This window comes from Enoplosus armatus, chromosome 18, assembly GCF_043641665.1.
Source record: "Enoplosus armatus isolate fEnoArm2 chromosome 18, fEnoArm2.hap1, whole genome shotgun sequence".
NCBI classification, from domain to species: Eukaryota; Metazoa; Chordata; class Actinopteri; order Centrarchiformes; family Enoplosidae; genus Enoplosus; species Enoplosus armatus.
This window is the reverse complement of record NC_092197.1, coordinates 4,315,049-4,338,225: the sequence shown is the minus strand read 5'-3', so window position 1 is coordinate 4,338,225 and position 23,177 is coordinate 4,315,049. Positions and strand designations below refer to the sequence as shown.

Here is a 23,177-nt window from a genome sequence, read left to right as displayed (position 1 = left end):
TTTGGACCTTTTGCAGGTTTCCCGGCACATTTCCCAGCCTGGCATCGACGGGACCGTTAGTTAGTCGGCGATAAAGAAACCTGTTAACATATGGAAATAGCGAGAAAAAACAGGGGGACATCTCTCACCGACGGCGACACGTGCTCCTCTCCGCTCCCCCTCCTCACATGAGTTTTTGAAGAGGGAGGGCAGGGCAGCTTGTGCATCTCATCGTCTTCCTCATCTGGCGTCGGAGGGCACAGTCGTGTGTGAGCCATGACTCTGAGCTCAGAGATGTCGGATGCCTCCATCCTTTCGGAAGAGACCGACATAGACGTGGTCGGCGAGGGGGAGGATGGGGACAACCAGACGCGCTCCTACGTGGACGAGGTGGCACAGATGCACGACGGCATCCTCCTGGCCGGCTCTCCTCCTCCGTGCCTGGACAGCTCGACCTCCTCAAGGGATGCCTACAAGCCGGCGGGCAAGAACACCCTGGTGAAGCCCCCTTACTCCTACATCGCCTTAATCACCATGGCCATCCTGCAGAGTCCCAAAAAGAGGCTCACTCTCAGCGAGATCTGCGACTTCATCAGCAACCGCTTCCCGTACTACAGAGAGAAGTTCCCGGCCTGGCAGAACTCCATCCGACACAACTTGTCCCTCAATGACTGCTTCGTGAAGATACCGAGGGAGCCCGGGAATCCTGGGAAGGGCAACTACTGGACCTTGGACCCGGAGTCGGCTGATATGTTTGATAACGGGAGCTTTCTGAGGCGGAGGAAACGCTTCAAGCGGCAGCAGGCGCAGGACTTGCTGCGGGAACACAACAGCTTTATCCCCGCCGCTGCTGCCTATGGGTACGGACCGTACGGCTGCGGAGGATACGGCATCCAGCTCCAGTCCTACCACACACACTCTGCACTTTTTGCTTTTCAGCAGCAGCAGCAGCAACAGCAGCACTCCAGACATTCACACACGGGAACCATTATCCCCGCACCGTCTTTGATGCCCACCACCACGGACTTAGCCAGGAGTAGGTTTTATCCCCAGCTCAGCTCCAGCCTGGGCTCAGCCAGCGTGCAGGCTGCAGCCCCGGTGCAGAAGTCCAGCTCTCCGGTGCAGCGGTCTCCCTTCTCCATAGAGAGTATCATCGGGGGGTCAATGAGCCCCTCCAGGACTTCTCCGGTCGTTGTCCCGGTCTTACCGTCCTCTTTGGGGCCTCCAGCGGCCAGCCAGCCGCAGACCGTCCATCCCGGAGCTGTTTTACACCCGGTTGAAAACTTTCCAAACAGAGTTGTCAGCGGCTCTAGCGGCTGTTAAATGTCTAAACAGCAAAACGTTTCAAGAAACTAAAAAAAAGAAACAGCAACAAAAACAAAAAACGCCCCTCTTTGAAGGTAGGATTATTTTTGTATGTTTATTTGATAGCACGCAGCTGAATGACGGACATGAACAACACTATTTGTGCCTATATTCATGCTGTTTAAAAAGACATAGGCCTATTTATGTTCATTTTTTTCAGTGTGAATCAGACTTTTGACCACGAACTTTCCTTGTATTTTCCATCAAGTAATTCGTTTTCAGTCACTGTTTAGGGCGTCTCAGGATAACGACTTAATGGACAGGTTATAAATGATCACATGTTTAAAAATAGGCTAATAATGTAGGCTATTTGTGTCAAACACATCCATGTTTTTTTTATTAGTTTGGCAAATCAAAACTTTTTTTTATGGTTTTGATTTGAACTTTGTATTAAAAAAACACAAGAGAGCAAAGTCATACATTTATAATAATATGCAGTGTGTGTTTATTTCAGTAATAAAAACATTGTACATTTTTTGGCAAGTATTGTGTAATTGAAGTGTGATATTTTTACACAGTTTGTTTTTTTTCCAACAAGAATAAATTTCGTTTTGCAAAAAAAAAGGTAATTTGTTTGGACATAAATTTATTAAATAACGTTGAGCTTCATGGGCCTATACTGCCACCCCAGGGTTTATAAATGAGCATAACACAGGAAGTGTTTATGATATTATCAGGTCTTTACTTTGGGACTGTGCTAATTAACAGCAGATACAGTACCAGCAATACCATATATATGGCTTTGAGTGGGGTGACACGTGTTTGTGTTTCAGTCAGCGTGTGTGTGCCTCAAAAAAACAGAAATGTGTGTGTTTTGTTTACAACTGCACTGTTCCGTTTGTTCAGATGTTGCACACTCTCTAATGTCAGTGCCGCACACATGCGCACACGAGGCCTGCGTGTCCATCTGACCTCTCTCACACTCATCCTCGTAATTACGGTGAGCGTACAGGAAGGTGTCAGCGGGGTGAGACAGGGGCTGTATTTTGCCTGCTTCAGGTCGGTGATTATACCGGTGCTGATGTCGACAGCTAGCCGGCTCTTGAGAAAACACTCCTCATCCAATATCTCATTATCTGCTCTTATTTGACACAGTTGTTTTCCCAGAGAAAAATGAAATGTTGCTCCTGGAGTCCCGCTCTGGCCTGCCACGGCGGCCAGCAGGGCTCAGGGACAGAGATGTAGTGGAGGTTAAAACCACCTTCATCCACTCACCATGTTTAGTGTTCACTCAGCTTTATTTGGGCCCCACATGGGAAAGAGCGTGTCATGTGTGATATGCGAGTAGCCGGCGGCACAAAAAGCCAAATGGAGAGCTGTTTTCTGCAGATATTTAGACGCTGCGAGGAGATATAGCAAGTGGATTACTTTACACACTTTTAAACAATGCCAAACATTATTCAGTTCAGTCCGGAGCAGGTGCTGAAGCTCAGGGCTGCAACACCCGTGTTACCGTGATGCTGCATGTGTCCGACCTGTCACGAGCTCTGCATGCAGCCTGCACTGTACGGCCGCGCGTGCTTCCGTGACTGGATGTGTGCGCCCGTCGACTGCGTGTGTCTGCCCCCTCTGATTCAAAGCAACGTGTGTGTGTAGTAGATAGCTAAATTGGTGCAGCGCTTAGAGCCAGTTCACTAGGCCACGGGAGGACAGCTATTGCGTGATGATGTAACACGCAACGAGAGAGAGAGACCGACACACACACACAACATAGATCCATGACACACACACACACACACACACACACACTAGAGAGAGAGAGAGAGCAGGGAAGCAGGTCAGTTGTACTGTATGGACTTGTTTATAAATAGAGAAGGTTAAACAGGGAAAAAGGCTCGAATAATTCAATAAGACCATTATAATAATCTGTGCAGTCGCGCGGGATTTTGCCAATGGCTGTACTATCACAGCAGAGAGTCTGTGGTGACTAGTGAATTGTAATTTCTGGTGTTTTTTTTATGACATCTATCTATATATGATATCTCGGCATTCCATGCGCATTGATTCCAGTTGTTACCAGTGTTACCAGTTATATTCATTAGTGACGTCGTGTATCTGAAATATTATCTCGGCCCTGTGGTATTCTGTAGGACGTCCTGTGGGACCTGCTCACCTCAGAGCTAATTTAGCAGTCTTTTGTTTTGTGTCTGCGTATTTGCTCTGGTGATCGCCTGTTTGTGTGTATGCGTGTATCCAGACGCGTCTTGGCCTTTTGAATAATTCACTTCATTTGGAAGCACTGCCTTCGCACCAGGCGTTCAAACGCCACATTGGAAACATGAAGAATGGACGTGTTTTAGTTAAACTCTCCAATAACCTTATTTTTATTGTGACTCTGTGTTAACTGCTCTACGCTGCCATTTTGACCAGTCTCTGGTAAATAATGTAACCTAAGACACTTCCGGGTTAAATAAAACAGTAAAAAAAAAAACATTGACGGACGGTAATGTCCATCTATCTATCTATATATATATATTGTGCTGTAGTTTGGCTGATTAAAGTGGTGTAGCGGAACATGTGTGAGGTCAGAAACATATTTCCGGGTGTCTTTGACCCGCGTGATAACCGAAGTAACAAACAGCATCAATCTGTTTTCCGCTTTTGGCAGAAACCGTCTCTCTGACAGAAACCATCCTTAAACTCAACACAACCACGTTTCACCAGAATGGCCCTCAGAAAAACTCAGCCTATACTCAATTATTTTTATTATCATTAGGCCTATTATTAGTTTTGTTATCACTAGTATCAGTAGGTTTAAATTTACAAAATGTATACATAATTAAACAGAGGGATCAAACAATGTAGTGCCTAATGTTTAAAATAGATAATTGAGAAAGTCATTAGGAGTGTTTTAAAATGAGGCAGACAATGTTTAAGATATTGATTTTGTTGAATTCACCCAGAAAACGACGGACCATAATGATAACTCAGGCTTTGGTTCCTTGAGTGTTTTGTCACGGGCAGTAGTAACAACAGCAGAATATTATGGAGGTGTAGTCTTGCAGTTAAAAAAGGGATCTTTTCATGTAATGTCATAGATCATGTGGGCATCAGCCTCCTCGAGCATGACTGAAGCTCAGTTAGCAGTTTATCCTGCTGGGTCACAGGTCATGAGGAGAAGGGATAAGGCACAACACTCAGGCCATAAAAGACCCTGGGCTTTGGGTAAATGTGTTGGGGTATTCAGGGCTGTGAGAATAATCTGTATTTGAAAAGAAGTCATATAGACTTTGGCTACTTCAGTTATAAACGTAGGGCCAGTAAACAGGTAATTTTGGGCCACCTTTGGACACCTACTGAATAAATAAGTCTCATCCGACCTCGTCAGCTTTTGTCATCACTTGACGAAGCAGCAGAAGTGTGTTGAAAAGACAGAAAACTGGCAACGACTAATGGAAATAAATTTAATAGTTATACCGGTTGGACTTGGATTCAAACTGTAAAAAACACATCTATGGAGAAAAGGATTTGTAAATGTTTCCTGGATTAAAATGTGTTTAGCTACAAAATAAAACAGACAAATTACGCACAAAGAAAAAGAAAACATATTTTATGTCTCTCTATACACTCCTTTTTGTGGCTTTAAGTTATCGGTCGGTTGTTTTAATTAGCTATTATTTTGTATAAATAGCATCAACACAACATGAGCTCATTTATTAGGCTACCCCGTTCTGTAAAATGTACCTCAACACTGTAATATAAAAATAGCTATAAATAACTTCACTAATAAATAATAAATGCAAGTTGACCTGTACGATCATTGAAGCTTATTTAATTTTGTCTCACTAAAAACAGTTTACGAAACAGTGTAACAGTAAAAATGTTATGTTTCTGGCCTCATTATGCCTCCATAAAAAGTTCAGTTATTTACGAGCCCAGGTTTTTTTTATTGCTCTATAATAATAATAAAAAACAGAAATAATAACAATTACCATTATCGTCATAATAATCTTTATTTATAGCACAAATCATACAAACTAATTCAAAACAACTTTTTAACATACAGAAATGAAATGTAAATATTTTATTTGATTTTAAAACTTCTAAATTTCCAGCACCATTAAAATTGCCAAGAATACATAAGTAAGCAAAGATATCCTAATGAAAAGATACTTTGAAATATCCTAAATTAAAGCAAATTTAGGAATAATGTGTTTCTGTGTATCTGTATATATTGACACAAGTTTTGAATAAATTTGGTATTTGGAAGTTAAGTATTACTTTTAATATTAAAGTTCTACTGGTCAGGATTGTATTTCTATCCGTTCATTAAAGGGGGGAAAAAAACGTATACATCTGTTAATTCATTGATTTGAATCATTTATTACAGGGACGATGCACGTTGATCAACAGCACTGTAAATGTGCCAGTGTCGGTCAAAGCACTGAATTTCAACAGTTGGATGAGTTTATTTAAATTCGAAGCAAAAATAACGTGTCTAAACCTTTAGAACATCTGTTGATGTGAAATGTATGGAAAGCAGAGGAGAAAAAATGAGAAAAAGAGAGCAATTGGGAAAGGGGTGAGCACAAGGAATGAAATAAAAAAAAAAAGAGTAAAAAGAGTGAATACCTCCCAGGGAGGTGCAGAATCTCTCCATCTGCTATTCAGAGTATGGAACAGTCGCTACACTTATCCCCTCTCTCTAAAAGGAGCTCCGCTTTCCACCCCATTAAAAAGTTTGGGAACTAATGCCACCCCTGAATACTACCCTAATTAGAGGCTGCTCAGAACTGCAAGGACCTGCTACACAAGAGTGGCTTTGGGATAGATTCTGCTTTTCCCCTTTTGTAATGCCATCGTTTTGCTCTTTCTTTTTCTGACCCATTACATCTTTCTTTCTTTCTTTCTTTCTTTCTTTCTTTCTTTGTGTCGTTTCATCAGAGCTTGCTTACAAAAAGGAGAACAAAGCTTTCATCCTTTTTTTTAGCACTTTTGATCCACCCAGAGAGTGATGGTGGAAGTCCAGTCCTAAGCGTATAGCAGTGATGAGTGCACATGATGAGACTTAAAGTTACAGTAACAGCTGTAGAGATGCGCAATGTGCTGTTTGACAGAGGAATTAAAGACTCTGGCTCTGGGCCACCTCTCTCCAGACAGGCCAGGGAGAAACTCTAAGCTTTCACCACTTCATGAAGTGCAAGCTTACGCGTCCTTGCACATAATTTATTTAGCCGAAGACTTTCAGGGGTGTTTTTATTTGTTCTACATCTTGCCTGTCTCACCTCAGTGAGAACCCGCAGATCCGGGATCTGCTGCAGAATTATGTTGCTGCCTCTCACTGCATTTTTCACTTTTTTAGCCCTGCACGTGTTTGCTTTGGCATGCTATCCGCTCATACAAACAACTGGGGCCCGTAGCTTATCCATCACGCTTGTGCAGAATGTGATGATAAAATAACAGGCGGCTTGAAACAAACCATTTGTTACAGCAGGATTTATTATTCTGTCCACTTGAAACAAAGTACAGAGGTTACCTAGACATCTCCTACTTAGGTTACAACAATAAATAGAACAAAAACTGGCTGCACATAGCCACGGCATCTCAGCCAGTTGGAAAGTCCCAAATCCTTGTCCCTCCAAAGACTTCAGAGTCCAGCAGCTGTGTGATGTCACCTCAACATCCGCTGACCGTTTGCATCCTACACATCATTAAGCATCATCGCATTACCGTTCAGAACGGGCTGCCAAAGAAGCACTGCTTGTGACTACCAGCTTCAGGCTTGATTAGTTACATGCAACAACGCCTTTCGGTCATAAACACTTCATCGAGCCCCAGCAGCCCGTTTATCATGGTGACACCCGCAGGTAATCCACACCAACGGCTGCAGCTGACACATCGCAGAGCCCAAACATTTCCTCTGAGCGGGTCCCCGCTTTTAAACACAGACTGCCGGCAATCTATACAGCAAACACTGACCGTCACACTCGCTTGTCAGTAAAGTAGGATGTCGTCCAAACCAGTAACCCAGATAGATGAAAAGGTCTTGCCTGTGTATATTCATATGTAGAGCATTCATATGTGTGTGTGTAGATGTGTGAGGTGGGGGGGTAGTTCAAACTCTGGCTTCCTCAGACAGCTTCCAAGTTTGAAATTTCAGTCTGCATCCTCTGCGTTATGTCATCGATTTCTCAGTGACGATGGCCTTGTCACTCAAAAGGAAGGGGGAAAAAACCCCATCAACACTGGAAGCCACCCATGTAGGCCCATTCACTCCTCACTTTTCCTTCCCTAAATGTCCTTCCCCTCTCCTCCCCCGAACATTCCCCTCTGTTTGTATATTTCTTTCCCTCCATCCTCCCTTTTCTCCTGCTCTCCGCCTCATTGACTCGGCCACAAAGTGTCTATGGCAGATGACTCGGATCTCTGAAAGGAACAGGGAGACGCTGGCGCTGAGCATTTAAGTGGTCGGATTGAGCCACCCCACCTCTTTTTTTGTGTGTCTTCTCAAGGCTTTTGGAAGTTTGCCCAAATCTGTCTCGATATTTGACATACGTGCTCTTCTCACACAGCAACAGATCGACACCACAATTAGATCCAGAGATTTTTAGGATGCACTCACAAGCTCCCTGACTCTTGGATATAGCCTTTGCCAAAATGTGAGCCACATAAAAGACAAAACCATGACCCTCTGCAACATATTAAGGATCTGAGCTTTGATTTCCTGATCACACACTGCATGGTTATGTATGACATTGTCGAGGTGAAGAAAATCCCTTAGAAAGACACGTTCTTAAATTGTCAACTGCCCTCTGAGTCATGACTCAGTAATGCCTGGAAAAAGAGTAGATTACTGGGGGGGAAAGAGTGAGAGAAAATACAGTTTATGTGAGTATTTGAGTGCTCATTTCCCAACATCTACTGTATGTGTGCATGTACAGCTCACAGTGGCCTGCAGTCAATCTTATGTCTCATCTTAGAGGAATTCTTCTGGAGATTGACGGAAGCTAAGGACATTTTTTTCTTTTTTCCTCCACAGGTTTGATAAAATAACAAAAGAAAACATAAACCTAGTGTGCAACAACAATGTTGACTCTCTCAAAGAGAGGAAAGAAACTGTAAAAACACTGTATATCTTCACGAGGTTCTGCTGAAAGTCTCCTTTTGTCTGGAGTGCCAGTGGTAAAACTCACTATAGAAAACATCTAACTGGCAAGATCTCACCAAAGTTGAAAAAAGATGCTGTTCTATTTGATACTTCCTCCCAAGGCAGTAGGCACTTCCTGTTCCCCGTCACAACATTTTCAGGGGCCTCTATCAAAGTATAACTTCGCCGAAGGGGGTGTCCAGCGGCCCCTGTGCTTCAGGGTGGTCAAGCTTACCAATTCTGAGCGGATCTCTGTTGGATATGTGAAGTGGCTCCACTGGCAGGTAACTGGATACATATTCAGGGCACAGCAGGGTGCAGCCGACCTGCTGAAATGTAGCCTAACTCTAATGTTAGCACAGGCTACATTTACCCGCTGCATTTTAATGTAATTCTACTGCTAACACGAGCTAAATATACCTGATCGGGACCAAAAAGCTGCACTCCTACTCAATTCACACAAATTGCAACAGTTCACAGAGTAGTAAAGAGGTCCATCTTGTGTGTTTACTGAAGTTCTATAATCTGAACTCGCTTCATGTATCCCAGTTGAATCTACAATCACTCTGGTTGGGGCGGGGGGGTTTCACATGTTTTATCTCCAAATGCTTAGAGTGCCTCACTTATGCTTCCATTTTGCCCTCTTGTACACGGCAAAGCTGGAAAAGTGGCTTTTACACACCCACATACCCTCAGTGCACACACACTCTTAAATGTGAACACCAAGACTAATTACCACCATCCAATAGTGGTAATTCAGTGCGATCATTATGCAAGCGCAGTTCTCCAAACAGCAAAATATGTGTTTCACCAGGACTCAGTGCTGTTACTCTGACCGATGGTTGAAACAGCCGCCAACTATCAATTGTGTTATTTCATTTCATATTTACAGTGTTGAGCTTCACAGGTTAATAATCAATTCTATGAACAGTTTAGGAGTTTTAACAACCAGAAGAAGAGTTTACATGCTGCAACTATACTTAAATTACTCATGGTGGGTTTCAAAGGATGATTCTGATATTTTAAATATCTTTAAATTTGATTTGCTTTTGTAATGTATACTGTATATTACATCTAATTAAAATTTGGATTAAATTCGATATACTTTTACATGTTTAAATGTGTGTAATTCATGTTTTCACATGTGGAATATTCTATGTGACATATTTGAGAAAAATTATGGCTTTATCTGAATCCAATGTTTTTCAAATGTGACGTGATGTGAAAAGCACTCACGATGTCTCACATTTGTAAATTTATCACGTGAAATATCTGAAAACCACATGTGGCAAAATGTTAAACCATTTCACATGTTTTATTTTTAAATTAGATTAATTATCAAAATTAAAACAAAAATGGAAATAATCAGAAAATGTTTTGGTAGCTAGTCAGAAATTTCTTCGGGGGTGGGTTGACACTGAGGGAATTTGGATTTGTGACCGCAGTATTTCTAAAAACCTGGCTACGGCCCTCATTTATTCTCTTAAATTGGTCTGTTCTGGTACTCTTTTTTATAAGGAGACTAAGCACCTGGTGTACATAAGTAAAATGAAGGATAATGAGAAGAAGTCCAGAGGTCAGCCCCGGCCTTCTACGTGCAGTGTTTGGTCAGGTGTCTCCTGTAGGCTCGTGTGCATGCAGCTCTCTACTGTACTTTCCTTGTTTCTTTTCAATTAAACAACCAAACAAAAAAAAAGCCAAATGAATGACAACAACTTGAACTATATATGGCATCTAAAACATTGTGACATGTTCTCATCTTCCTCCAACAATATTTTGGGTAGTTTATGTTGAACATATGCAGTGCTTCTCTAATTGTGGCCTGCTGTCTGTGAAGCCTAAGATAACAATATCTAAATTTGTTTAAAGTCTGTATTTGTTTCTTTAGCCGGTGGAAGTTTCTCAAACGATGCCCTGGATGGTCTTCAGTGGCTGTTTATTCTTTACTGATTCATGCACAGCACTGCGGCGCATGCAGCCAACTCAAACATGATAGAATAATACATTTGGAAACTTTCAACCAAACTGGATTACAGAGTGAGTTCTTGTTTGAAAAGCAAAGATATTAGGCGCCAGATAAACATAGTAGAGAATTTTGACAATGAGCGAGGCAGCTTATAGGAAAGTTGCTTTGAAAAGAGGTTGGTATATTTCCCGAAAGTCATCAGAAGGAACCCACCATGTGTTCATTAATGAGAGAGTTGAAGGGAATCTTGTGTATTCCTGAAACCCATGAGCCCAGAATGAGAATGAGACGTTTAACTACTAAAACTCACAAAACAAACCAAGATGAGGTTGTCTGAAACAGCGTGCAGACAGGATGCAGACAGTAGCAACAGCTCTGACAGCTGTGACTTCTCCGCCTGCCTGTGCGGCTCGTTGTTTTTACAGAAGCTTAATTGATTCACTGGCCGCAATGCTCTCCTCTTCTTGATCTCTCCATCCTCTCCCGTCACTCTGCACTCAGGTGGAATGAGGCGGTAGGGGGGGTCCAGGACCGTGGTCTCAGTCCAGCGTGAGCACATGTGCTACAGAGATCAGTGTGTTTCCATTTCTCTGGCCGTCACCAGAGGGGATAGGGTTACCGTGCGCCGATGAGGGAAGAGGGGTGAAATGCAGTGCCGGTTGGATGGTGCTGGGATGTCACAGAGCGAACACATAAATCTGTGCATCTCAACGCTGGTCATTTGTTAGCTGTGGGACTTTTCCTCCCCCATGTCCCTCATACTTCTCTAACCCTCCTCTTACTTTTGCAACAGTTGAATAGGTTAGGTCAGTTTTAGCGGGAATTTTTTTTTTTTTTCCTTCTTACCCAGAGTCAGACAAATTCATCGATGCTCTTTCTATGTATCTTCATGCAGTTTAAAAGTACAGTATAATAAAAAGCTTAGTTTATGGATATCTATGAGATCATGCACAGAAGAAATAAAAAATGTCCAATTAGTACACAGCCATGGTGGACAAAGTAGTTGACTTTGACCATGTTGGCAGTTGAGTTAAGTTTGCTCCGGCATTTAGGAAGACTGTCAAAAACATATTAACTTTCTTGTTTAGAAGGAAGTCTTTTTATTTTTACCTATAGAAGTACTTTCCACTGTTGTTACCTGATTTCCAGTTCAGAGTAGCTCAAGCTGACAGCCTGACAGATTGATACTCTCTCGTTAATACTTAATGACTTTCCCAGTCTAAACAAATAATCAGTCTCTCAGTAGCAGCGCAGGGGGATTCATGGGGCTATCAATTCACTCTTTAGGGCTGTAGACGGGAGGGAAGGAGGGAACAAGGGCTGATGGCAGTGGAGGATTGGAGAAGGGGTTTTGCCAAAGAATTTATCCTCCTCGTCTTTGGCTGCTATGAAGGGCGGTCAGTGTGGTGACCTCTCCCCGGTAGGAGGGGTCCACTGGTGACCCCTGTATTCCCCTGCATCCCCTTCCAGCCCCGGCTCAATGCAGACCATTCATGAGTGTGTGTTTATCCTAGTGATGCTCCGCAGGGACGTTCTGCTATCCACTGCCATTTTATGGAGCCTGAGGGGCAGAAGGAGAGAGAAAGGGAGAGCAATGGAAGCGTTTAACTACTTTACTCACACTTACTCACAATAACATTTCTATTCACCCTTTTACTACCTGTTTGTTTTTCTTCTCCTCGCTCTAAAATGGTGTTATAATGCACTTGATTCCTGATATTCTTTCTTTCAACAAGACACCTTTTGGCTGCATAAATGCAGAAGGATTGATATGCACTGAAGAATAACACAAACTTTCACTCTCTCACACTGCCTTAGACAAACATACAGTGGAGGCACACCCACCAAGAGTGAGAGGGGAGAGAGTGAAGGGAGTGTTGAAATATGTCTTACGGCGCTTAACCAAGTGAACCTTGAAGTTATTTAGCTTCCTTCGAACCAAGCATCTGGATCCCCCCAAAACCCGACTCCTGCGATATCCCCCTCGCCAACGCCGGCCTCCAGGGACCTGCCGTAGGACAGGGCGCGGAGGAGGAGATGCGTACACTCTTTGTTTTTACAGCTGAGGTCATTAAAGTTGTACGTGCAGGATTAGACAAAGAGCAGAACGAGGCTGGTGATGTCTCGAGACAGATTCACATTCATAGGAAAGAATTTGCAAACTCATGACAAGTGAACAAGCGTGTGAACATCTGCATCATGTTGTGAGCATGTGTGTGACCGCTTGCATACATGCAGCATGCTTTGTCCCATCTCTTTTCAAAGAAAGTGTGCTGGATTGTGACTGAGGTGTGGCGTACAGATCGACGATCAATGTCTCTCACACCGTCCATGATATACACCAGTACAGGTGATTTAATATTCAGTTGCTCCTGGAGCACCAGCAGTACCATCACTTGACATGTTTTTCCAGTTCAGCATGTTTCGTCATACTCTCTCTGACCTCTGTGTGTGTGTGTGTGTGTGTGTGTGTGTGTGTTGCAGATTTTAAGCTTAAGACATCCACCTTTTCAGATCCCATCATCAGTCTGTGGTGGAAAGGACGGGAGATATATCAGAATGTATTATCTGAGGATATGTCCCCTGTAGTCTATGGTTGAGGCTAGCGGCTCAAGGCTACATTAGCCACGACTAGCATAACACACCCGAACCTCCGACTGAACTGTTAATGGTCTATTGCATTGTGGGTAATGTAGGTGCCAGGTTTTAACAAGGAAGAACAATGCGTGGAATAAAAAAGACGATATCTCTGGTTCTGCTTCTGACAGTGTCATAGCAGTGCGATGCTAAATGCTAAGTGCTCTTTTAAAATATCTTTTAACATTATGACAACATTAACAGCATGAATATGTTAAAGCTTCTTTAAGAAAACAATGTGCTCAAATAATTCACCAGCATGTATTTGGTATTAAGCAAGTCTGTTTTGCATTTCAGCAGCACTCCAGTTCTCTTTGGTGAATTCAGCAGCAAGGTGTGACACTGTGTGACACTTGACACCCCCTTTCCAGGTTGCATTCATCCTGTACCCTAAACATCTTTACTGTCATATATAGACCCACTCTACATAATCAACCAGTATGAACATGTGATGAATTTTCATTTCGGCATTATATCCCCCTCTGATCATTTTTCTCTGAGCAGCCACATACATGTATAACAGTAATAGCATCAACATGCAGTAAACCGAATGGAAAGTGGGCAGCAGATAAATTCAAATTACTGTTGCATTGTTGCCTCATACAGAAAGCTGTGAACGCTGAAACATTCTTTGGGACCAGCTGCTGAAATATACACAAAAAGATTTAGGATGAGAGCAGCGTCTCCTGATGCACTCCATATATTGCCACATTTACAGTGCAGTGCAAAGTATTTTCTTATTGAATGTCACTATTTGATATGTCTGAGGTCATTTCTCATGTGGTGCTTCACATGAAGAATACAAACCATGAATATTGTTCTTTTCCGCTGCTCTTCAGTGTGTCAAAAATGCATTTTATAGCCACAACGCAATTCCAGATGTCAGTGAAACATATATTATTACTGTAGATGCTGTGTCTAAATAAATAATAAACACAACAAAGTTCTCACCATTGTCTTATTGACAGGTTTTCACCTTCAATCTGATTCATTGAATTTTTTCCCTAATGAAGGTCTGAGTGACCAAAAATGATTTCTCTGAACCAAATGAATACTTTTCTGATACTCCAACTTTATTAATTGAGTCTGCATTACAGAATAAGAAGGAGAAACCTTCACCTTCATTTTACTCAACACAGGTCCACCTGTATGTAGAGCTCAAGTTGATCTGCTTATGTTGGTTACAGCACAATTTAAAGCAGAATTTATAACAGAGTGAAACAGCCAAATATAATCAAACACTGTAGGTAAAAACAGAAAAGCCAGTCATAGTAACACCTTTGTTTTACGGATGATGACGTCCTACCTTTTACCATCCTTATGATTACATTTCCACAGTGTCCCTCACTGCGCTTCAGTTTGACAGAAACACTGCTGTCCAACACACACACCCACACAGAGTAAACACAAACTAATTAAATCATATCTACTTCAGCTGTAGTAGCTGAAAAACTCTAAATAGCTTGAATTGGACAAGTGCTGTTTTGTCATTTCCAGTCAAGCTCATGCCAGTTACTGGATGTAGACCGGTCCATTACAATGTTTATGAGTGTTTATTGTGTTGAAAGGACATGTTGTAATTTTGGGGTTCATCTCTGTTGGAGGTTGTTTGTCCTGTGTGTGTGTGTGTGTGTGTGTGTGTGTGTGTGTGTGTGTGTGTGTGTGTGTGTGTGTGTGTGTGTGTGTGTTACTGGAGAGCACTGCTCCTAATGAACAGAAGACATCTAACAAACACCAAAACAGCCTGCTCACATTACTCAGTCTCATTACGCTGGCTCCCAATACACATTAAGACCAATTTTTAAATTATTTTAATTACCATTACTCAGCAAAGCCCCACAGTAGATTTTGTCTGTGGTCACCTGACTAAGGTCTCCGAACTGTCAACTAGACTTAAAGGAGACTGAGCTTCTGCGCTTGTGTCCCTGAAACAGCTTATCGTGTTAAGATCATGTTGATATTTAAATCCCATTTAAAATGTCACCTGTATAGTTTAACCATTTTGTATTAAACTGTATTTATTGCCCTTTTCCACTTACTTTATTGTGATATTGTGTCATTTTAGCTTGTGTTTTACTGTCCTGTTCCTTTGTTCTGTGTTGTCTTGTTTTTACTTGTTAACCACTTAGTAAAGTTCTGTTTAAACATAACTAGTTACATAAAGAAGTTGAATTATAAAGCATTATTATGATTATGATTATGATTATTTTCCCAGTAGTAATAGTATTTGTTGTTGTAGGCGTGTTGCCATGTTGTTACTACCCAGCGCTGGGTCACCTCTGTGGGAGTCATCATGTCACACAACTGATGAGTCACAATCTTCCACAACTGAGGAAAAACGTGTATTTTTCTACTATTGAGAAGATACAGTATAAAGTAACTCCAAACGAACAGCGCATGTCTGTTAAGTAAATATATATAGTTGTTTCCTGCTATAACATCCAACATTAGCTCTTAAAAGTCAGTGAAGGACTACATGACTGCGCAGAGAGAGTCTGCTCCATGTGGAAGGTACCGCGGTTAAAACGATGCCCCAGGACGTTTGTTTTAAAAGCCCCATAAGTGAAGCTGTCGGACGAAGACGAACCACAAGCAAAGCAATGGAACCTGTACTTTAAGGATGTTAAAACCCAGACGCAGCACGATGAGAAAACAACATCATAGGCAGCTATCATAACTAGCCAAGTGTAAAGTTTGGAATTTTGTTTTAACTTCTTACACCAATTTGAAAACAGTGATGATTTATTTTTTCCCTCCTCTCACAATATTCACTTTACGCAACACCACAACCATTTTGCAAGATCACATAATTAGAAGGCGAGTGGCCGTGATTGTAAAAACAATGCAGCAGATCAGATATTTTCGGTACCTATCTGAACAAACTTTAACCTATAAGGCTCTGTGTATGTATGTCTTTGTTGCACACAAGCATTTATGTGTACTTTACAGCCCTGCTATCTTTAGTTCCTTGGGAATATCACAAGAATGCCGAAACTGGCCACTTCCATAAAACTCGTGCTATAGTCCTCCCACTTTGAGGTTTCTGGCTTTAACGTGCTCTGACATACTTCAGTAAATATAATTTACTTTATTTTTTATGATTATTTCTATACCAAGCCACGCTCTTCAAAGGATTGAAATCTTTTTTGCTAACTTCTTTTTTTTTTCTCAGTTGTTGAGTTCATTGCCAGAGAGCCATGACCTCATGCTGTAATTTTAGTCTAATTCCATTTGGGGGGGGAAACTCAACGGAGCAGGCCCTTGATTCAAGACCAAAAAGGTTAAGAAACTACCACTGGCTAATAGCAGAGGTAGGGATGCTTAAGAAAATAAAGATCACTTTTGACCTTCTTTACTTCCTTTTTCAATTGCGGCTCTCAATCATTTTTCCCTCTAAAGGGCCGGCTGCACGTTTTCATTTATGAGAGATTATTTTGAGGTACATTCTGCAGCCGTTCACTTGCTGTTAAGTGAATTGTGCACATTTTTTGGGGTCCATCCAGGCAGTGTGTACCTTAAAGGAATTGTTGGCAAATATGCTTATTTGCTTTCTTGCTGAGGGTCAAATGAGAAGACTGATACCACTCTTATGTCTGTACTGTAAATTTAAAGCTGTCGCCAGCAGTGGGCTAACTTAGCTTAGCATAAACACTGGAAACAGAGAGAAACAGCATGCTGGATCCTACCAGCGCCTCTAAACATCACTAATTACAACGTTACAGCTTCTTTCACTCATACAAAAAATGAGAAATCGCCGTATTATCAAGGGTTATCAGCCGGACTATTTCTTGGGTCTGTGCAGTTTCCAACTAACCAGCGGAGACTCCTCTTTAAAAATGGCAAATTGTTGTTTTTACACTTCGGTTTTTCTACGTACAGACGTGACAGTGGTATCAATTTTATCATCTAACTCAAGCAAGAAAACGAATAACCGTACTTCCATAAATGTCAAACCATTAGTTTAAGAGCAGATGGATTTAAATAGTTTGCTGCACCATTACTTTTTGCCAACATGGCAACCAATAAAACAGTAGTTCCATTTGGGAATTAAGTATACAGTAATGTGCAACAAATTGATTTGTAATCTGTTTCAGAGAAACCTCCATTTCCAGATCTAGTTTTCAGTGTCCAGCTCCAACTTTTCCACAGAAATATGAATATTTCCATTCAGCCACTTTGGCTGTGTGCTAATTGGAGTGTGCTTTTTTTTATTTCTTCTGTGCATGAAGCTTAGTTGTACTAGCAGTTACACTTTTGAAGTTTACTGGTGCATTTCATTACTTATCTTCTTGATCTCACAGATATCCATAAACTAATCTAATCTCAACTCTTATTACACTGTCAGAGTCATAGAAAGGGTATCGATGAATTTGTGTGACTCTAGGTAAAAAGAAAAGCATGTAAAACCCCAAAACTGACCTAACCTATTCAAACCTATTCAACTGTTGCAAAAGTAGGAGGAGGGTTAGAGAAGTGTGAAGTACATGGTGGAGAAGGAATGCAAATAAATATATATCCCAAAATGTCAAACTTGTTCTTAAACAAAATGTGCAGATCAATGACACTGACCTACTAAAATAGTGCGATCCAGTGTGAATTAATAGTGTTCCCCAGGGTGGCCAAAGCAAAAACAACCTAAGAGCGTCTTTGGGTGTGTTTTTCCTGCTCCAGAGCTGCATCACAAAGAGGAGGAGGAGGAGGAGGAGGAGGGGATCATCAGAGCTGCGAGGTGTACGGGTTGAAGTCTGGGTGTCAGTCTGCTGTAACTGATTCAGTGGTAATGAACCCGCTGCTTGGGCAAAGTGCCAACGAATACAGAGCCACCAGCAAATCGACCACTCCGAACCTCCTTAACACACAGGAGTTTGTCACAATCTGCCAAAGAAAGACACATTTCCTCATTTTCAAGACTTATTCTTTATGGGATATTTGTTCACGTCTTCAGGAATCTGTTGACTAGGTTATTGGACTTCCACCGCTCTCCCCTCTGAGCGTTGTTCAGGTCCCCGGCGTGAAACTCCTCCAGGGTTGAGGACTCACAAGTCATCGCTCCCCCCTTCTCCTCTCACTCCAAGACAGCCAGGTCTTATAACCTCCCCTTATCCCAAAATCACATCCGTAATCCCATAATGTGTCTCCTTGTCTATTTCCATCTCAAAGACACACACATACACACACACACACACACACACACACACACACACACACACATGACACAGCCCTCCTCCCTCTGCTTTAGAGATGGCGGGGTCCTCCTCTCTCAAATCCATTCATCTCAATCCTTTGTCACTGCTATTTCTCATGCTGTCCATCCCCTCGTCCAACACATCAGGTGATATTTCAGGGCTTTTATCACGATGTGAATAAAGGAAAGTCCCTTCAAGCACATTAGCAAGATGAGCAAATGTACCTATTTTTTTAATGAGATATCATGAAAGACACGAGGTGACGTTAAGCTGCCAAGATGCTGGTGTAAAGATGAGTGCAGGAGAGTGGAGGAGGAGTATTGCAGCTGAGGTGGTGTTTATCTGTGTGTGTGTGTGTGTGTGTGTGTGTGTACGCGTGCGTTTGTCTGTGTGGTCATACAGGAAGTCCTATATGAGCCATCTCGTGCGTAGAGCACTCGGGGACACTAAAGCCACACGCAGCGTTTGTGAAAGATTATTAGAGCGAAAGATATCGAGTCTGTCGCTCTGGGAGGAGGTTCCTCGAAAGATTGAACCAATGAATGGAGATGGAGCCAGTATGTGTATGTGCACCATAGGGTTGAAGTGTGTGTGTACGCATGTGTGTGTTTATATAGTGGAGGGGGGGAGGGGCTCTAGTAATAGTATTACCGGCATTCAGATATATAACAGTAACAACACACATGTTTCCATTGTGACAATATTATGGCAGTGATAGATTCAGTGCCATTATACAACATAAACATACAGCTGATACACTAATAAATCATTGAAGTGTGGAGCAGCGCCTGCTCAGCTTCAGCCTTTAAAAACCATCAGAGGGCAGAATTGTAGTATCATCGCTTGTTTTTTAACTTTTTAACATTCTTCAAAGACTCCATTTTGGGTTTTTAAATAATTTATTATGAATGAATAAATGTCATCCAGTTAAAAATGTTTTGTTCTTTAAGTGCAGAGGTGGAAGGCCGTAGCTGGGATTTTCATGAATACTGAGGTCATGTCTCCTAATCCCCCTCATCCACCCCCCATAATATAAAAACCATTGGAATAAAGTACTTAGATTTTCCATCATTTATTTATTCAGTTAACTGTTCATTTACATGTTCTGCACACTTTATTTTAACAAGAAGGTCTAAATGTTTTCTGTGCTCACCTTAAATCTGTAAATATACTGACTCTAAAAATACTTTGTGTTAGATTATTTGTGGGAAAAAATATATTTTTGGAAGAAATATTCAGTGACGTATGCAGACTGACCCTTATCAGTGTTATAATATTATATATTATATTTTTGGATGATTATCACTGATGCATTAATGCTGTCAGCAGTATTTTTGTATGGAGTTGATGCTGATTTGAACTACTTTATATACTGTTGTGTAGTTTTAATCCAGTGGTTCCCAACCTTGGGGGTTGACAAAGTAGACCCTGATCAATTTCAACGATCAAAAAGGCTGAGAACCACTAGTTTAATATACAACAATACATTGTATTTTATAAGTTTATCATGGGTTTTATATGTAAAATCTTAATCTGCAAAGTTTACTAGTACAAAGTACAATACTTATATATGTATAAAGTGGTATAAAATGGAAGTAAAAATATCTCCAAATGTACTTGAGTAAATGTACTTAGTTACAAAGTGTTTTTATACCTGTGTGACTGCTGGTCAAACAGAGCCACTGTCAGACTTTTTGATAAAAAAGCGTCTCAGCAGTCAGTTGTTACTCCAGCTGGGAGACTGAAAAAGCAACACTGGCAAGGCCGAGGGAAAAGTACATCAATAACACAGCTAAACATACAAAAAACAGCCTTTGTCTCTCTCTCTCTCTCTCTCTCTCTCTCTCTCTCTCTCTCTCTCTCTCTCATATATGCACAATACCGTCAGCACTGTTCTACATCTGTTCATGTAAACCTGCAAAATGTTTGTTGCTGTTGTTACGCGTATAACAAGGGCTGGATTGGAAGAGGAAATGCAACTATGAGACACCTAAATTTAAAAAAAAAAAAGAAAAGAAAACTCAAGAGACCAGAGCAAGATAAACTTGAAGGGGGTTGGGGGGGTTGGCTCTGGATGGGCGGGGTTATATGAGTGAAGGTAAATGACATTGGAAGGCCCAGTCTGATTCCATGTGCCCCTGCTTTGAAAGTTTGCGTGAGGCAGCTTAACGGAACGTCGGGTTGTTTTTCCGCACCACTGCTTTCTGGACTGAACTATAAACTAAAGACGACATCCTCTCATTAGTCTGCCCTCTGTAGCAAAGCCAGGCCATTTAGTGTACCCAAAATCCCATTGTTTAATTGTGCGGGTCAAGTCAAAGGTCAACCAAAATATTGATGAACTTTTTTAAGGAAGGAGGGGGGAGCAGTGAGGCTTGAAGCGGCGGGGAGGCAGGCGAGGGCAGAGGTTCAAGGGCCACAAACACAGCTGTACTGAAGCACACACAGGGCCCGGCCGGGCTGCGCGCTGGGAAAACAGAACGGCCGCGATGTCACGGTCACATTTTCACGTTGGAGTTACAGTGCAGGTGTGTATTCACCTTCACAGATTCAGATAGCTACACTCCCATTGAAATCCAGCGTTGCTGCAGGGAATTACACATGAAATTACAGTGAGAACTCACTCCTGCTGCCAAAGGACAATAAAGTCCGTGAGACAAATCACCCACTCAAAGCAACGCAGTCATAACAGCAGCAGGGCTCATAACCTGAATGAGATGGTGTGCAACGGCTGAGTGTTATGGATTACACTGTTTGTTTAAATCCATGTTAGGTGGATTATGCTCCTTCACTAAAGAGGGCTGGCCGGGGTCAAAGGCCAGTGAGGCAAAGGCTGCTAAGAAGGTCCTCAAAACACAGCTTTCTGTCTGACCTGAGGGAATTCCTGCAGACACCACTCTTTGTACTCGTGACCCAGGTTTGTTTCAACTTAAAACTGCTGTAAAAGTCGTGAAGTGAATATGCCAAGAAAGAAATACCTGACAGTGCCAGAAAAAAAAACAATCATGTTCAAAAATCTGCTGCTACAAAGAACTGATTGTTTTCTTTGAGACAACAAATTCCTGCAGATGAATAAATACAAAACAATTTGGAAACATGGAGGTGCAAAACAGAAATTTAAAAAATACTGTCAATATTTATCCATGTGGTTCTGTCTCATCCCAATCAGCTGGATTCACTTTCTAAATATCTTGATTTTCCACTAATTTGCCTCAAATGAAATGTTGTCTTGTTGCATTATTATAATTGTATGTATTCTCGTGACATTATTAGGATACTGCAATAATTACTGTTTTATACATTTGGGGCAAAGAGGAAGAGAAAAGAGAACATTTTCCTTTTGGGTCAAAGTTCAAATGAGTTTGGTTTTATTGTGCTAACTAAAAAAAAGACACTTTAATGCCATAAGCTCATTATTAATTTGGAAAAACTTTTGTAAGCATTTGAATAAATGAATATTGATTCATTGAATTTGTTTTATTAAAAGTAATTTTGGAGCTTTCTACAGTGCGGAGACCTTGGCCTGACCTACAGCTCTCCTGTGATATCACCCTCCTTGTAACTGAGAGGGATTTAAGCACACAAAACAAAAACAAAGTGGTCACTTTATGCCCCAGGCGCGTTTCTGGTGACATTTAACAGCAAGGAAAGCTATTTCCTTTACCATTCAAAGCCAAGCGCTCTTAATTGCTCAAGAAGTCTGCTGCAGTTTGGAAAACACTGTGATATTCCCTGAGCTTGATCTCTGCGGTTCGCTTGAGTCTGTGTTTATTCCTGTGTGGAGAAAATTGGTTTACTCGAGTTGTAATTTTGATATGACACTAAAATATTCCCTTGAACGCGCACCATTTGGAAAGCTTTGTAGTTCTAATGGCCATTCATTATGGTTTTCAAGATAAGTTTATGTTGTCATTAAATCTGACTAAACGCAGAAACAAACATTTCCCAAACGCACCTTATCTTTTCAGTCGAGTAGCCGGCAACGATGCCATTTGGCTGCAGCAGCGTATCAGATGGCCTGCAGTCATCTGTTAGCCGGGACTGCTTCGACTGGATCATTTCACAGATACAAATCTTGGGAACGTTTCTTCCTGCAAACAGCAAATCGCTTCTGTGAGGAGCTGGGCACCCGTGGGCTCCCACAGGGAAACTGGAATTTCCTTCATGCTTTGTCACAGCCTTCAACCTTCAACATCACCGTGCACGCACTGAAAAACTGCAACAACAACAAAAAATAATCTCCAGCGTGAATGTGAACACACCCAAAAAAAAAAAGCTGCTCACTTTACAAGTTATTTTAACCTCTTACCAAACTCTAAAAAGTTCGCCGTGATAAAGTGATCGCTGCTGATTTTTATTCATTTCATGTGTTGCAGGAATTAGAAACAAGTGTCTGACAAACGACTGAGAAACAGACGCGTCACTTTCCTTCTGTCGAGAAACACCTGGTGACACTTCTCCTGAAACCAGCACGCTGTTTTCATGCAATTAAAGAAAATACATTAAACAACTTAAATCTTGATATTCACTTTTTTTTGTTTACACTTAAAATCAATACAATTATCAGCCTTTTGAATGTTTCTCAAGTCATTAAACTTTACTCATATTTTATGCACTTTTTTTAAAAAACTTTGAAACATTGAAAAACAGCAGAAACTACTTGTTTAATCTGTCCTTCCGAGCTATTCATTGATTGGGGTCCAGAGGCGGAGCAGTCACAGAACTGGACCCCAAAGGCTCTTTTTTTTTTAGTTCAACGGAGGTAAAACTGCTGACTGGAGGATTTCCAGTTCAAACTCTGCAAACTGGCTCGATTAGAAGTTTAGCAGCTCTGAAGCCAATAAGCAAGTTGTGATGCCTTTTCCTGAACGGAGGGTGTAGCCTCTTTATTTCAGTTTAATTCCCTGAACTTTGCAAAATTACCTTATTTGAAGGGCCTCAAGTCTAAATTTGATTC

At 41.5% G+C, this 23,177-nt stretch overlaps 1 protein-coding gene across 1 annotated transcript; it reads left to right on the top strand.

The window, feature by feature from the left end:
* The first annotated feature begins 255 nt into the window (after positions 1–255).
* On the top strand, positions 256–1,302 carry foxd1 (forkhead box D1). The gene has a single exon (XM_070924937.1). It carries the CDS (start codon positions 256–258, stop codon positions 1,300–1,302), a length of 1,047 nt encoding a protein of 348 aa, XP_070781038.1.
* Positions 1,303–23,177: the final 21,875 nt, after the last annotated feature.